Source organism: Megalobrama amblycephala, linkage group LG22 (genome assembly GCF_018812025.1).
Source record: "Megalobrama amblycephala isolate DHTTF-2021 linkage group LG22, ASM1881202v1, whole genome shotgun sequence".
NCBI lineage: Eukaryota > Metazoa > Chordata > Actinopteri > Cypriniformes > Xenocyprididae > Megalobrama > Megalobrama amblycephala.
In genome coordinates, this window is record NC_063065.1 from 24,605,514 (window position 1) to 24,621,690 (window position 16,177).

Genomic DNA, 16,177 nt, shown 5'->3' on the forward strand with positions numbered 1-16,177 from the left:
TTTTAATAAATGGACACTCCTTGTTTCTATAAAATAATAATAATATCAAAGCAAATCGAAAAAAAAAAAAAGAAATTCAGAAGGAGCAGCAAATAGGCTAGAAGATTTTGATTGAACATTTCGTAATTTTTTTGGTTTATTTGCTTTTGCATGATAACATATCAATGATAAAGTATCAATGTTAAATTAAGATTAAATAAAATAGAAGTGGAGAACAGAGAACTTCAATTCTCATGGTTTGGATTAGATCGCTCCTGTTGCTCGCACAGTAAACTGTAGGGGGCGGTATGTTTCTGTGACGCTCCATCCGCCAGTATCTCCATGAAGAAGAACAAAGAAATCCTGAAAACACTCGTGTCTGTTTATGTATACAGGTCAGCAAGTCGCTTAAAATACTGGTTCATTCGAGCTTTGTACAGACATGGAAAGGTTAGTTCTGGATGCCATGTATGTTCCTACGAACACCTTGAGCATTTATGATATATTAGAAGAAAACCAATTTAACCAGCGGATCGTGTTTCCATGAATATGTTTGACCTAAAGTGCGAAAGCTCCTCAGGTGAAGAGGAAGAAGAGACGGAGGGAGGAGAGCCCAGTTTAGCAGCACAGATATCCAGGTGTGCGAATGTGTCCTCAGCGGATTTAGACGAATTAGAACACAACCGAAACGAATCGAGTACTGTAAAGCAAACAATATGGGCTGTGAACTGTTTTAAAGCCTGGCTGCGCGAGAAGCAGCTGACAATCGACTTTAAAACCGCCGAAAAGTCGGAGCTGAACCCGGTGCTGCGCGAGTTTTATGGATCTATTCGGACGAGCAAGGGAGAGTTGTACGGTATCAGCAGCTATGTCGGGCTTCGGGCTGGGTTGAATCGCTTCATCAACGACCCTCCCCTCAACCGCGCGTGGAATCTGATGCAGGACGCCGAATTCAGGTCCGCCAACAATGTTTTTAAAGGGGTTGTTAAGCAGATGCGACGCTCCGGTAGGGATATAACCGCACATTACCCTCCGATTTCACTCGAAGACCAGCACATGCTGAAGCATTCTACTGCACTGGACCCTGGCAACCCAAAAGGCTTGTTAAATAAGGTGTGGTATGACATACAATTACATTTCGGACTCCGGGGTAAGGAGGGGAACCGACACCTGCAGCCAAACGCGTTTGTTTTGAACCGAGACCAAAACGGATTCAAATACTTCACGATGACATTAAACGAGGACATGAAAAACCTGCAGGAAAGGGAAGGCAAGAAGAAACGAAAGGCTATGTATGAAGAGCCTGGCAATCCGCTGTGTCCGGTTGCCTCTCTGGAGAAATATTTGAGCAAAATTCCCGCCGACGCAAAAGCGCTTTACCTGCAGCCCAAAAGGACGTATTTTACCAGCGATGAGATCTGGTACACTGCAGTTCCTTTGGGAGTCAATTATCTGTCCCAAATGCTGCCCAAAATATGCAAAGAGGCCGGCACGAGAACCATCTACACCAATCACAGTCTGAGGCTCACTTCAATACAACGAATGAACGAAACGAGGGAGATCATGGCGGTATGTTTGCACAGGTATGTTTGGCCTAAATATTGATGAAAAGAACTTAAAATGTTCAAAATTTTGAACAGAAGTGGGACTTATCCAGTTTCCAAACACCAAATTCGTACAAAAGTTATATTCTGGTTATTTTTTGACTGGACAGGCACTAAGAATGCTCATTTCGAGAGGTGTAACGATACCGTCATGTCACGATTCGTTACATATTTTTAACTCACGATACGATATTATCGCGATATTCCAAGACATATGGTAAAAGATAGGGCTGGGTAAAAATATTGATTTCTTGATTTTAATTGATTCTCATTTTTACGAACTGATATCGATTCTTAAATCCCAAGAATCGTTTAGTCTAGTCTGTTTTCAGTTGATGGAGCAGAATATGTAGCGCCTCCCATCCAATAAATCGCAATAATCTTTGTGCTTTGTTACTTTTCATATGAAGCAAAGTCTCAGATTTCAAATGACGTCCATCTTATTATGAGATTCAAAAAATAAATACAGTTTTGGCTAGGGCTGCACGATTAATTGCACGAGATTGTCATGCGTGTCTCATCAGTAAAGCCGGTTCTGTGATTAGCGGTAAATGTCCATCACCTGCTTTGTCAAATGGAGCGGCACTTAATATACAGAGCCGTAGTTCGCGGACAAGCTACGCAATATCGTGTTCATAATCGCAGATGAATCGCTTTCGATTACGAACGCGATATTGCGTAGCTTGTCCGCGAACTACGGCTCTGTATATTAAGTGCCGCTCCATTTGAAAGCAGGTGATGGACATTTACCGCTAATCACAGAACCGGCTTTACTGACGAGACACGCATGACAAAAGCATGCGATTAATCGTGCAGCCCTAGTTTTGGCGCTGTTTAATGTGGCGTGACAGATCGCTGTAGCGCCTCAGTTAAAGAGAAGCATGTGATCATCCTCTCCTCCGCTTTAATACCAGTTACAGCGCGACATAAACATGCATGAACATCTAAAGGTATGTTAAAATATACAGTACAACTTACCGAAATCCGTATCATGTCTTGTGTAATCGCTCAATCAGTGTTTCAATCTCGGAAAGACGTCAATAAAACAGCTTGCAAACAATGTCACATTTACCTCAGAAAAACGTATTCAGTGACCATAAACTCATTAGTCAGCTAGAAAAGTGAACTCTAGGAAGCAACTTTCTGATATATAGCTATGCACCGTTACATATTCATTATAATTTTTAATGTTCTTCAATATTTAATGCATGTTTGAATAAATCAGTTATGACAGTCGCAATTTAAATGTTTATATTTCATAAAAACAAATTGGAGTAGAAATATGATTATTAATTCTAAAGTTTATTTATAATAAAAACATTGAGTGTAATTTAAGTGTTTGTATATATAAAAGTTCATTTAAAGGGTTAGTTCACCCAAAAATGAAAATTCTGTCATTTATTACTCACCCTCATGCCGTTCCACACCCGTAAGACCTTCGTTAATCTTCGGAACACAAATTAAGATACTTTAGTTGAAATCTGCTGGCTCTGTGAGGCCTTCATAGGGAGCAATGACATTTCCTCTCTCAAGATCCATAAAGGTACTAGAAACATATTTAAATCACCTCATGTGAGTACAGTGGTTCAATATTAATATTATAAAGCGACGAGAATATTTTTGGAGCGCCCAAAAAAAATACCGACTTATTTAGTGATGGCCAATTTCAAAACACTGCTTCAGGAAGCGTCGGAGCATAAATTGAATCAATGTGTCAAATCAGCTGTTCGGAGCGCCAAAGTCACGTGATTTCAGCCATTGGCAGTTTGACACGTGATCTGAATCATAATTCAATACACTGATTCATTATACTCGAATCAAAATAGTAATTGAATCGAAAGCATGTGAATAGTAATCAAATCTTGAAAATTGTGTCAATACCTAGCCCTAGTAAAAGGTTAATCAAAAAAGTACTGTTGATTAAAATGCTAATTATATTAGGAGAGGGAATGAATAAGCTTGGACTTGGTGCTGGTAACCCAATGCACAGGACAATGGTGAACAGTAGAATAAAAATATTCATGATTCTGAAGCTAAAAATACAGACTTATTTTAGACGAATATGCTTGCAATCTGTCACTAACTATGTAAGGGATAATCCACGGCTAGCCATGCATTAAAGGGGTTTTAATGCACGACGTAGAGGCAACATAGGGTGCGTCCTTTAATGCATGGCTAGCCGTGGATTATCCCTTACTTAAAAGTCATTAAATGGATTCTGTGGAAATTAAGGCCTTAAATGGCATTAAAAAAGCATTACATTTTATTCCTACAGGCATTACAGTTTTTTAGATAGATTTGAAGAAAAAAACTACTACCAGTGTATATTGAATATAGCCTTCATAATTAATAACTTTGATTTGCAGTTGCAAAATATGTACATTGGTATTCACAAGTGGCACCATTTTGGCCTCCGGCCGTTGCAAAATTGCCGTAACGCCGTTTTGAACAGCGGCGGGCTGGGACCTGGAGACGAAAGGCTGCATCAGTGTTGCCAACTTAGCGACTTTTCAGAGACCCCTTTTGCAACTTTTTTCCAAGAAAGCGCACGAATATACTTGTTAACCTGATCTACCTTCCGAGACCCCCTGGTACTGCCGCACGAGCTCGAGATTTTGCTTGCTTTCACCTCTCTCTGCGCGTTTGCTATTCAGTGAGTGGCTGAGAGGAGCAGTGCATTCAGTTTAAGCTGGGGTCACAAATCTATAACAAATATGCAGATTTAAATATGTCAAAGCTGCATAGGATAAATATGTCAAAGCTGCAAGGATATTGCTTCAGAAATTTTAAATGTATATTTACGCCACAAAAAAACCCCTTTTTTTTTTTTTTTTTTTTCTCGGACAAGCAACCCTTTTACTCGTACAAGTGAATGACAGTCCTGTGTAATCTTAATGGGCTGCATTTCAGTCATTTCATGTTGTCTAACAACAAAACCAGAAATATATATAGATGAAACAATTTTATTTGGACTTTGGCTGTATTAAAATATATTATGTGAGCAAAAAGGGTAGCACTAGAGAAGCAAACAAATGTAAAGGGCTGACACTTGGCAGAATGCGACTACAACAATAACATGATGAATATTCTAATTACCGTATGACGTTATCTATCGACATTTAGCGACATATGGCATTAAAAAATAAAAAAAATTGTTATTAAAAAGACATTAAAAAGCATTAAATTAGATTTGATGAAACCTGCAGAAACCCTGGGCTAGCCGTGGATTATCCCGCTTATACCTTGGTTATTTGCCAAGTTAAAAACAAGTTAAAGCTGTAACTGATGTTTACAGTGTAATTTTTTTTTAACAGATGGGTAAAAATGAAGGTTATTTTCTTAAGTTACGGCTCATTAGTTCTAGCACTCCATCCACTTTAAATAAAGTAGAGCTATCGGATTGCTTTTAACGAATTATCACATTTATTTAAATTCATTTTTAAAAGAAAGAGTCAGAGAACTGATAGAGAAAGATCAGAGAGAGAGAGAGAGAGATGCATGTGTGAGTTACCTGCACTGTGTGTCTCTTCTTTAAAATCTACAGTCTGAAGTCACCTCGTTGCTTAAGCATATAGCTAACATAGGCTAACTTAATGATTCTTTAATGGATTTATTAAAATTATGAATGACAGGCAACACTGACAGTGACAAGGCAATCTTTATTTGAACTAATCATATCATTTATTTAAATGAATGGTGTTAATTCTTTGTGCTGCTTTTTGTCATTCAGCGTCTTCTCCAAGTCTTCTATTTCGTCTTGTGCCTGGGCCCATTTCTCAAAATTTCCATATTCACCGTACAAATGAAACGATATGCAAAAATCATCCATTTAGCCTACCTAAATAAACGTGGATAATGATAAACGGTATCGACCCCAAAAAATCATATCGGTGCATCCCTAAATATAATGTGTATATATATATTTTTTAAATAAAAATGGAAGTCTGCAGCTGCAAAACCTTCATGAATACTTACAAAATGTGAAGAATAAAATAGAATGTTTAACCCTCTGGTCCTGTTGTCATTTTTTTATTGGAAAAAATTTACGTTTTGATTTTTTTTTTTTTTTTTAAGAATTTTTTCTACTTCATCGGAATGGTCCAAAACTGGTATAGCAAGTGCCAAAACCTTTTATACACACAATTAAACAGGGCTCTCAAGTTTTGAAGACAGGCAAGAGTGACATCTCCAACCACAACCCCCAAAAAAAGTTACCTAACATCTTTGAAAGACAGATGCAATGATTAATGCATTCATGGCCAGGATATAAAATATGACATGATTTTAAGTTACCTATAACATCGACGATGCAATACTCTTTAATTTATTTACTGCTAATAAAATTATTTAGCCTATTTGGAGATCAGTCATCGTGTGATAACGAAAATATAACTAGGCCTAGACTACTTGTTCTGAGCAGGTGTTGTCAGTGAACAGGCTGTAAAACTGTTGGCTAAGTTACAGACACTCATGAAAAACTGATGCTGATTATCTGGGAAACATTCTCTAACAGCACTAGGGGTGTAACGGTACACAAAACTCACGGTTCGGTACGTACCTCGGTTTTGAAGTCACGGTTCGGTACAGTTTTCGGTACAGCAGGTGGAGAGAAAACTAAACATAAAATTGCTTTTTTTTATTATTAAACAGAGGTTTACTGAACAAATTGTGTTTTTGTCTTTAAATATATTAAATTAAATTAAAACTAAAAGTTTCTTAAGGATAAAAAAAATGATCTCTGCTAATGCTATAAACTATGTAGGGAGCCCTAACTTGAAAGAAGCCCAAACTATTAGCCTAAATTCAATTGCTTTTTATTTTTAGATAAAATAATCAACACTCAAATAACAAATTGTATACAAACCTGTAAGCTGCACCTAAGGCAGTTTTTGCATTAACTTGATGTTTTAAAATGTTTTTACTCCAATTCGTTGTTGAAATATAATCATTTCTACACAGTGGCTGTTATTTTAACATCAGATTTATTTAAACATACATTAAATAGCCTAATCAGGATATCACTAAAAGGTTAAGTAAAATAATGAATATATTGGCTAATACAGTGCATATATTAAGCGAAAGAGTTCATTTCTCTAGCGAACTAACAAGCTGTGAACACTGAATGGCTTTTCTGAGGTAAATGCATCATTGTTGAATACGGAAGCTTTCATTGATGTCTTTCCACCGTTGAAACACTGAATGAGCGATTACATGAGATATGACCCTTTCAGTAAGTTGTACTGAATCTTGCAACATACCTTCAGATGTTCTTTCATGTTTATTCTGTAACTAGTATTAAGGAGGAAGAGATGAACACATTCACTTGCGCTCCGCGCTCGCGCTGCCGGTTGAACTGAGGCGCCTGTACAGTGATCTGTCACCCCACATCAAAGCACGTCAAAATGGCATTTTCTGTTTAAACTTCATGATTTCGTGGACAGAATTTGAAGGATGACACTTTGTTTCTTATCGAAAGTAACAAAACGCAGAGCTTATTGCGGTTATTGGTGGTGAATATTGGTTGTAATGTAATGCTTCGGTACACACGTGCACCGTACCGAAAGCCCTGTACCGAAACGGTTCGGTACAAATACGTGTACCGTTACACCCCTAAACAGCACTGTATTATAGTTTCTTTAAGATAGACAGGAACGTTTTGTTTACCTGCTTGACTAGTTTCGGCTACTTCATTAGAAGGCAACAGGAAGTAGCCAAAACTAGTCAAGCAGGTAAACAAAATGTTCCTGTCTATCTAAAAGAAACTATAATATAGTACTTAAAGGTGCCATCGAACGTTTTTTTACAAGATGTAATATAAGTCTAAGGTGTCCCCTGAATGTGTCTGTGAAGTTTCAGCTCAAAATACCCCATAGATTAATACATTTTTTAACTGAGTATTTTGGGGCATCATTAACTATGCACCGATTCATGCCGCGGCCCCTTTAAATCGCGCGCTCCCTGCCCCCTCTGAGCTCTCGACTATAATACAGTGCATTTACAAAGTTCACACAGCTAATATATCCCTCAAATGGATCTTTACAAGATGTTCGTCATGCATGCTGCACGCATACATCGATTCCTGTGAGTATAGTATTTATTTGGATGTTTACATTTGATTCTGAATGATTTTGAGGCTGTGCTCCGTGGCTAAAGCTAACATTACACACTGTTGGAGAGATTTATAAAGAATGAAGTTGTTTATGAATTATACAGACTGCAAGTGTTTAAAAATGAAAATAGAGACGGCTCTTGTCTCCGTGAATACAATAATAACGAAACATTTAGAAAGACAATTAACAAATAACACTAAAAATATCATGTTATCATGAATCATGTCAGTTATCGCTCCATCTGCCATTTTTCGCTGTTGTCCTTGCTTGCTTACCTAGTCTGATGATTCAGCTGTGCACAGATCCAGACGTTAATACTGCCTTGTCTAACGCCTTGAACATGGGCTGGCATATGCAAATATTGGGGGCGTACATATTAATGATCCCGGCTGTTACGTAACAGTCGGTGTTATGTTGAGATTGGCCTGTTTTTCGGAGGTCTTTTAAACAAATGAGATTTATACAAGAAGGAGGAAACAATGGTGTTTGAGACTCACTGTATGTCATTTCCATGTACTGAACTCTTGTTATTTAACTATGCCGAGGAAAATTCAATTTTTAATTCTAGGGCACCTTTAGCGTAAAGAAGACAGTATGAATCTACTTAAAAGAATTCTCTAACAGCACTCAAGTTGTCATTGTTTGTGTCAAGCAAGTTGTGAATTTGTTGTAACATTAAAACAGGAGATCATGACTTATTCTGTGCTCAAAGTGATGCTCAGAGCTCCAGTGGTTTCCTCTGTGGGTGAACGAGGATGATGGTGAACAATTCCAGGATATGCTTTTTTTTCATTGGTTGTTGTGTTAAATTTTACCCAGATACAATAGTGCTATTTTCTGATTGGCTATTGTGTAGCCTGTTTCTTTTTTTTGATTGGCTGATAAGTGGCAGGCTCGAATAAGAACTCCAGGGGAGACGCGCTTGATTCCTGCGCATGGTCAGATACATTTTGGGCGCTGCGGTATATTAAATATATGATAAATAGTTTTTCTGCATGAGAAATACAGTGTGTGGCGGGAGTGCGTGACAAAAGACCGAAATGAGTGACTGTCACGCTCAATGCGTGACACTTGAGAGCCCTGATTAAAGATCATGGACATTCAAAAAGGTTAAATGGTCTTGAAAAAATTGCCACAGTGGAAACGTGTGGTACTGCACCCAAACAAAATGTTACTGAAAGCTAATTTTTTGAGAGACCAACCTCAAATTTGGAACACAGCTTGTTTAGATTTATACATGTTTGGCAAAATATATATTTCATGTATACATTTTTAAAATGGTATTTTTTTATATAATAAACAAACTCCTATAACTTTTTTTTGTTTTGTTTTGTTTCTTTTTTTCAACTTCAGCAATAATCTGCCATGTGCCTTCTTTAAAAAGAGACTAAACTAGTCTATTATTATTATTATTATTATTATTATTGGTTACACCAAATAACATTAGTTATTCAAGTAATGTTTAAATAGGATAGCATTAAAATAATATGAAAAGTGGAATTATAACATTGTTGTATGATTTTGTTCTCTTCCAGCGTTCCGGTTGAGATTAGCACTCAGTGGCAGCAGGAATCTGTTCCATATTCCCCCAGCAGTGAACTCGACTCCAGCTCAGCGAAACAAGAGAGTCCTGTGAGCAGCCACAGTTGGGTGAAACAGGAACCGGAGCCTGAAGTAATCCAGCAGGAAAACATGAATTCAGAGGCCGCCACTGATGCTGAACAGGACAAATCTCTGAGCAGTGCTGTTGCCAGTACGATATATATGTAGATTTTTTTTTAATATTTTGAGAATCCATGTCAATGAGCTCATTAGCTTCTCTATATTTAAATGATGGGATGAAGATTGAGTGATAAAATTCATGACTCTTTTTCTCAGCAGCGGAACCTCCAATGGAGGGTTTACCCAGCAGTGTTGTGCTGACCATCACCAAACTTCAGTGCCTACTGGAGAGCAAACAGGAGAGGATTGATGCTCTGGAGAGGCAGGTGCAGGACCTACAAGAGGATCGCAAGTTCCTCCGCTCTCAGATCGAGAACCTCACTGGCGCTCGCTTGGTTTCAGTGCCTGAAGGTGCGGTGGAAAGATTTAAATAATTGACCTTATTCAAAACCCTTAGACGTTATAATGGATTTTATATATATGTGACCCGTGCTGGCAAAATTAGTCGCACAAGTTTGGTATCGTTTTAAAGCGCAGCATTTCAACTTTGTGAATATTCTTAGTGGCATGAGTCTGAACCAATGAAATGTGATTTTCAAACTCATTCTGATGTAAACAAAACGATCTTTCTCATGCTGACTGACAGATCCGAAGCATGCGAACAAAGACGCCTCAGACAGCGCGCGATCCCGATATACAAATATACACAGAATTACAGTACTTGTCAAGCCATCCAAATGCTGCAAATAGCAATTAAACACCTAAAAGTATCTTTATTTCTACATTTTCTGAGAGGAGTGCATTTCCTTTGACCATGAAAAATGCCGGTTTTCTCAGCTTGCTTCTGGATGACTGCTTCCCTCAGCACAAGTTTGGTATCATTTTAAAGCATAGCTTTCAAATTTTGTGAATATTCATAGTGAACATAGTGAACCAATGAAATATATGACTTTCAAACTCTTGCTGATGTAAACAAAACTATCTTACTTGCACTGCAGACATAAGAAGCCTGTGCAAAAAGACGCCTCAGCGCGCGATCCAGGTATACACGTATACATATAATTACAGTACTTAAAAAAAAATATCTGTCTTGGCGAGTATTCATGCAAACATTATGAACGTTTGGTTAACTGTTGATGGTTAAGATGTTTGGTTAACATCTGATGTGTAACATTATATTAGATCCGTGCAGTACAGTAGGATATTATTTATTACCAGGGATTTTAAAGTGGTTGCTAGGTGATTTTGTTTTGGAACCTTTTCTCAAAATTGACTTTGCTGACTCTATCGACTTCAAACAGGTGTAGCTCATAAATTTTTTTGTGTCTGATTCCAACAAATCATACATCATTTTGAAGGTTTTTTTTAAAAGAGAATGTGAGAATAATAACAACAACTCATTTTTGAAAATGTGCTCATTGCGACTCAGTTTGCCAACATGGGTTGCACACACACAATATTTTGTGAGTTATAAAGCTGTTAATAATTCACTGTAAACCATGGTTTCACGGGGCTTATTGCTTTTATAAAACGGTTACCACACAATACAAATGAAGAGTTTCGTTGCAAAATGAGACAACTCAGTTTTTTTAATTTTTCAAAAATTTTGTTTTTTGGTTTGCATTCCAATTTATAATTCAACTGCGATTTAAACCTTCATAACTTAAAAAATACAGTTACCACACAATACAAATATTAAAGCCAAAAAATATGTATCAATGCAGCTTTCATGAAGTAAAATCATTAAATCATTTCCTTCCCTCCGCTGGAAAAAATAGTCCCTGACCGTGAACAGCAACAGAAGTTACATTTATTACGCCATTAGATGGCGGCAAAGATTGTCTTTATGAGTGAGTCACTCAGTCACAAAGACTTTTATATTGAAACTTGTTGTGAACACGGAACAAGACGCAAATGACAAATGCTTTGACTAGCGCTGTCAGTGTCAGCAGGGCACAGGAAAACCCGTTAAATGTTAAAAGGACAAGATCGCAGCAGTCATTCAAACTGATTTTTTATTATTAACATAGGACTGACCTGAAAGAAAATGCTAAATCTGAATGCAGGTAATACACTCGGTCACTCGATATCTTTCTCACAATACTCTTCCACACAACTCGGTAAGCTTCAGTAAACAAAATCAATTGAGAACAAACTATGTTTACGTTGCTAAGAGTGGTTGCTAAGCCAGACGTAGCAACATACACATCTTACTTAGTCAAACCAAAAATTATTCAGTCATTTTTGATATATTTGTAGTAGTGGGTGCAGGACACTATAGTTCATTTATAAGTGAGGATAGCAAAATAAAGTCAACTGTGACGCATTATACCCAAAAATTCTTCATACAGTGGACTACCAGTAAAATTGATTTAAATCAGTTTGAATTAACATTATTTTTTTCTGACACAGTCTAACTCTGATATCTTGACATATTTTATTACCCTTTTTTAAACTATAGTGAATAAACTGTATTAATGAAAATGTTCAAGGTGTCTGAATACATTTTGGTTTGACTGTATGTAACGCGATCAGCTGTATGTTTTTGGGAATTTTACAATTGCTTCAAACATGGCCCAACCAATAGGAATCAAGGCCCAGATCTATCCGTTTTATAATTAAAAATAAAATGTAACCAACATGACATGCAGTTTTCTTTCATTTTCTGCAAAATGTTAATATAATATTGTCTTTATGAAAAAAAATAAAAAAATACAGCTCATGCCACTATCAGTCAGAGTTGATGATTTTGATGGCGTTCGGAATAAAAGACCTCTTAAACATTTAAGTTTTAAAGTGATCTGTATATTTAAATAACATGTTTTTATAGAGTGTTGTTAAAGACCAAAATATAACTAGGCCACAATGCAAAATTAGTTAATTTAATTTGCAATTTGTAAAGCGCTTAAACTACTTTACAACTACCAAAATTTGAGGCTTCCATAGGGAGCAATGACATTTCCTCTCTCAAGATCCATTAATGTACTAAAAACATATTTAAATCAGTTCATGTGAGTACAGTGGTTCAATATTAATATTATAAAGCGACAAGAATATTTTGAAACACTGTTTCAGGAAGATTCACAATGAATCAGTGTATCGAATCATGATTCAGATCGCGTGTCAAACCGCCAAAATGCTGAAATCACGTGACTTTGGCGCTCCGAACAGCAGAATCGATACACTGATTCATTTGTGCTCCGATGCTTCCTGAAGCAGTGATTTGAAATCAGCCATCACTAAATAAGATGTTATTTTGGGTTTTTTGGCGCTCCAAAAAAATACTCGTCGCTTTATAATATTAATATTGAACCACTGTACTCACATGAACTGATTTAAATATGTTTTTAGCACATTAATGGATCTTGAGAGAGGAAATGTCATTGCTCCCTATGGAGGCCTCACAGAGCCATTGGATTTCAACTAAAATATCTTAATTTATGTTCCGAAGATTAACAAAGGTCTTGAGGGTAAGTAATAAATGACGGAATTTTCATTTTTGGGTGAACTAACCCTTTAAAAAGGAGCATTGTCATTTAGTGCATAGAATAAAAAATGTCATTTCGGACTCTTAAAATCGGAGATTTCACAGACGAGTCATTTCATGTTCAGCTCAAATGATGAATAAAAGAATTTTGCAGTTTATGTTCCATTTCCTGTTACACTTGCTCATGTGCTCTTGTTTACTACTATTCTCAGTTCCTAAAGCGAGCACATCAGTGTTCTCAGAGCCCAGGTCACGTAAAAGGCGGCGTAAGTGCTCGTCCAGCTCATCTGCCAATAATGAGAGCTTCACTGATGAATCCAGCAGCACTTCTTCATCTGAAGAGTCCAGCAGCGTCAGGAAAAAGAGACGCCACAAGAAGAAAGGGAAGAGAGGTACATGAAGTCACACTTTTACAGTAACTTAGTGAGTGTTCTTCCATTGTCGGTTGTGTATCTGGAATCTGGATTGTTCATAAATTCACCTTAGCTGTTAAGGTCCATTGTGTAAATGTGTTTTGTAAAGATTTAAGAGTAAATACATGTAATAGTGAACATTTGTTAAAAAAAAAAAGGTAGTTACAATTTAGTTTAAGGTGTACTGAGTAAGAATAATTAACTACATGTACTTAGTAAAGGGGTAGGATTAGGATTTTAGGTTACACTTTATTTTACAGTGCCATAGTTACTCAAATAAGTACTATTAATTAACTACATGTACTTACTATAGAGTTACGGTTAGGGTTAGTTACTTGTAATTATGCATCATTTACTGTTATTACTATAGTAAGTACATGTAGTAACGTGTAACTGGCGCTGTAAAATAAAGTGTTACCGGATTTTGTTTAGGGTTAGTTGCATGTAACTGCATAATTCATCATTATTACTGTAGTAACTATATGTGTAACAAGGACATTCAAATAATGATTTGAGCTGTATTTCAATCTCTTCTCAACAGGGTGTGTTTCCCAGCGTGACTAGGTCTTGATCTGCCTTCATCGAGAAGAAGAGCATGAGTAGGGCTTTCCGTCCAAATCTGTCACTAAGGTTCACAGGGCCCGGGACAATTTTTATGAGTCAGCCTCCATGTGCCCAGGAGTACAGTAGGCTATACTGTAAAGGACCTTCTTTGGGCTCTCCATCTTATGGCCTGGTTGACCCTCCCTGACAGTGTCCCAAATACGGCCCTCATCGCAGAACTGCACCTGGTTGCATAAGTCTGTTCCTCTGGTGGTTCAGGCCTTGTGAGGAAACACTCTCAGCTATGCCCAGCAGTGTGTCGTCTCTGCAGAGCTGTTCAGTTTGTAATTCTACATCCCGGAAAAGACTTGAGATTTCTGAGCCTTGATCTAGTGGGTTGGTGGTTTATGGGTATATATGAGTTTTCTTTGTTGCTATTAAGTTGCTATTAAGGACTACAGTGATTTGTCATACGTAATTCTAAAACATGTATACAAAGATTTCAGATGTCATTTGAAAACTGCTACTCTGAAAACCATTTGGAGAACCTTAAGACTATGGTGAACTAGTCTTCCAGGTTGGCCTACAATATCACAACTGAACTGCTGTTTTATAATGATGGAGCGGGTGAAAGCTTCTGAGAACGGCTGCCTAGTACTGCTGAACAAACATTCTCCATGTTTGCACACTAGAGGGCGCTCTGAGACTATTGCAAAGTGGAAATGAGAGGCATTGGGTCTTGGAAGGAAATAAAAATAGCGGGTGACATTAAAACATGTGTTATGCATATGATGATATATCTCTTTACCCACAAGTTTTATCACACGAGTTACTGTGCGTACATCTCTTAGAAGTTTTAAGTAGTTTGTGTAATAAATGCACAGATCTCTTAGAACTGTGCTTTTTTTATCTTAAGTTGCACATATTGTTGCATACAGTAGCTGAGTGAAATAGATCATCCGGTCATGTATGTGTTTTTGTGTTCTTCACATAAACTCTACCAAGATTTTATTCTCACACAGTTCCATCACATTCCTTTATGTCAGGGTAATTTAAATCTGGCCCTTGAGGTCCGCTGTCCTGCGAGAGTTTAGCTCCAACCCTAATGAAACACACCTGAACAAGGTCATCAAGGTCTTTAGGGTTATTAGAAAATTGCAGGCTTGTGAGTCGGATCAGGTTTGGAGCTGATCTCTGCAGGACGGGCCCTCAAAAGCCAGAGTTGAAGAACACTACTTGTGATTTGTTTTGTTTAAAATGTTTGTTTTTCATTCTGTGGTTTTGAAATGTCTGCAGAGTTGTTTAACAATTAAAGGTGCTGCAAGTGATTTTAACCATTGTGCTGTATTAAACCAGGGATATTCCAACAATTTTGATGCCACGGACCTTTAAATATGTTATACTAATAACAATTCTATATATATTCATATATATGTTTAAAAAAAACATTTATACAGTAAAAAATGCTAGGAATGTGTATAATATTTAAATATTTAAATATATTTACACATCTGTCCATTTTTCTACCCACTATTAGTGTACTGTAAGATGTATAAACACGAAGAGAAACAAAGTAACTGTCAATCGGATGATTATAGACCAGTCTTTAGAAAACAGAATAAAACGGCCATGTCAAATACTGTACATTTAATTATATCTATTATATTATTTATAATTCGGTAACACTTTACAATAAGGTTTCATTAGTTAACTACTTTAGTTAACATGAACTAAGAATTAACAATAGTTTTACAGCATTTATTAGTCTTAGTTAAATGTTAATTTCAATATTTACTAATAAACTATTAAAATCAAATGTTGTATTTGTTAACATTAATGCATTGTGAACGAACAATGGATTTTTATTAACTAACATTACCAAAGATTAATAAATACTGTAACAAATGCATTGATCATTGTTAGTTCAAGTTAGTTGATACATTAATGTTAATAAATGAGATCTTATTGTAAAGTGTTACCATTAATTCTTATAATTGGTTATATTAGGCAAATTGATTTGCATATTTACTTTTACTTATTTATTTTTTTTAAATTACATTTTTCTCAGAACTTTTTCACAGACCTCATAGCATCCCCTTAAGGCCCTTGGGGGGTCCCTGGATATAAATATCAGATACTAAATCTTGCTCATCAGAAATATTGCTCATCCTAGTGTTCACGGTTATACTGACAGCGATTTTCAGCACATTATGGCCCTTGAACAGTTCCGTTTGAAGGGATGTCCGACTCATTTCTGCGAATCGGTTCTTATGAACGGTTCGTTTTAAAGAACCTGACAATTCGGAGATTCTTTTTACGTAATTACGTCATTACGCAATGCATGCTCCAAACATGTAGGAAGAAACTGCTGTTTATTAT

The 16,177-nt window shown here is 36.7% G+C and overlaps 1 protein-coding gene across 3 annotated transcripts; it reads left to right on the plus strand.

The window, feature by feature from the left end:
• Positions 1-297: 297 nt before the first annotated feature.
• zgc:174877 (uncharacterized protein LOC570025 homolog) lies at positions 298-15,132 on the plus strand. 3 transcript variants are annotated; one of them, XM_048174832.1, is made up of 5 exons: positions 298-1,562; positions 9,229-9,446; positions 9,572-9,766; positions 13,085-13,234; positions 13,797-15,132. In XM_048174832.1, the coding sequence occupies exons 1-5, from the start codon at positions 523-525 to the stop codon at positions 13,817-13,819; spliced, it is 1,626 nt and encodes a 541-aa protein (XP_048030789.1). In that variant the 5' UTR covers positions 298-522; the 3' UTR covers positions 13,820-15,132. The 3 variants fall into 3 exon arrangements, with proteins under 3 accessions (XP_048030789.1, XP_048030787.1, XP_048030786.1); XM_048174830.1 differs by having other exon boundaries at positions 299-1,562; positions 9,575-9,766; positions 13,055-13,234; XM_048174829.1 differs by having other exon boundaries at positions 300-1,562; positions 13,055-13,234.
• Positions 15,133-16,177: the final 1,045 nt, after the last annotated feature.

Coding starts and splice junctions, on each gene's coding strand:
- zgc:174877 (XM_048174829.1), top strand. CDS start 523: ATGAATATGTTTGACCTAAAGTGCGAAAGCTCCTCAGGTGAAGAGGAA. Junction 9,447..9,571: donor TCTGAGCAGTGCTGTTGCCA/GTACGATATATA, acceptor TCTTTTTCTCAG/CAGCGGAACCTCCAATGGAG. Junction 9,767..13,054: donor CTTGGTTTCAGTGCCTGAAG/GTGCGGTGGAAA, acceptor TACTATTCTCAG/TTCCTAAAGCGAGCACATCA.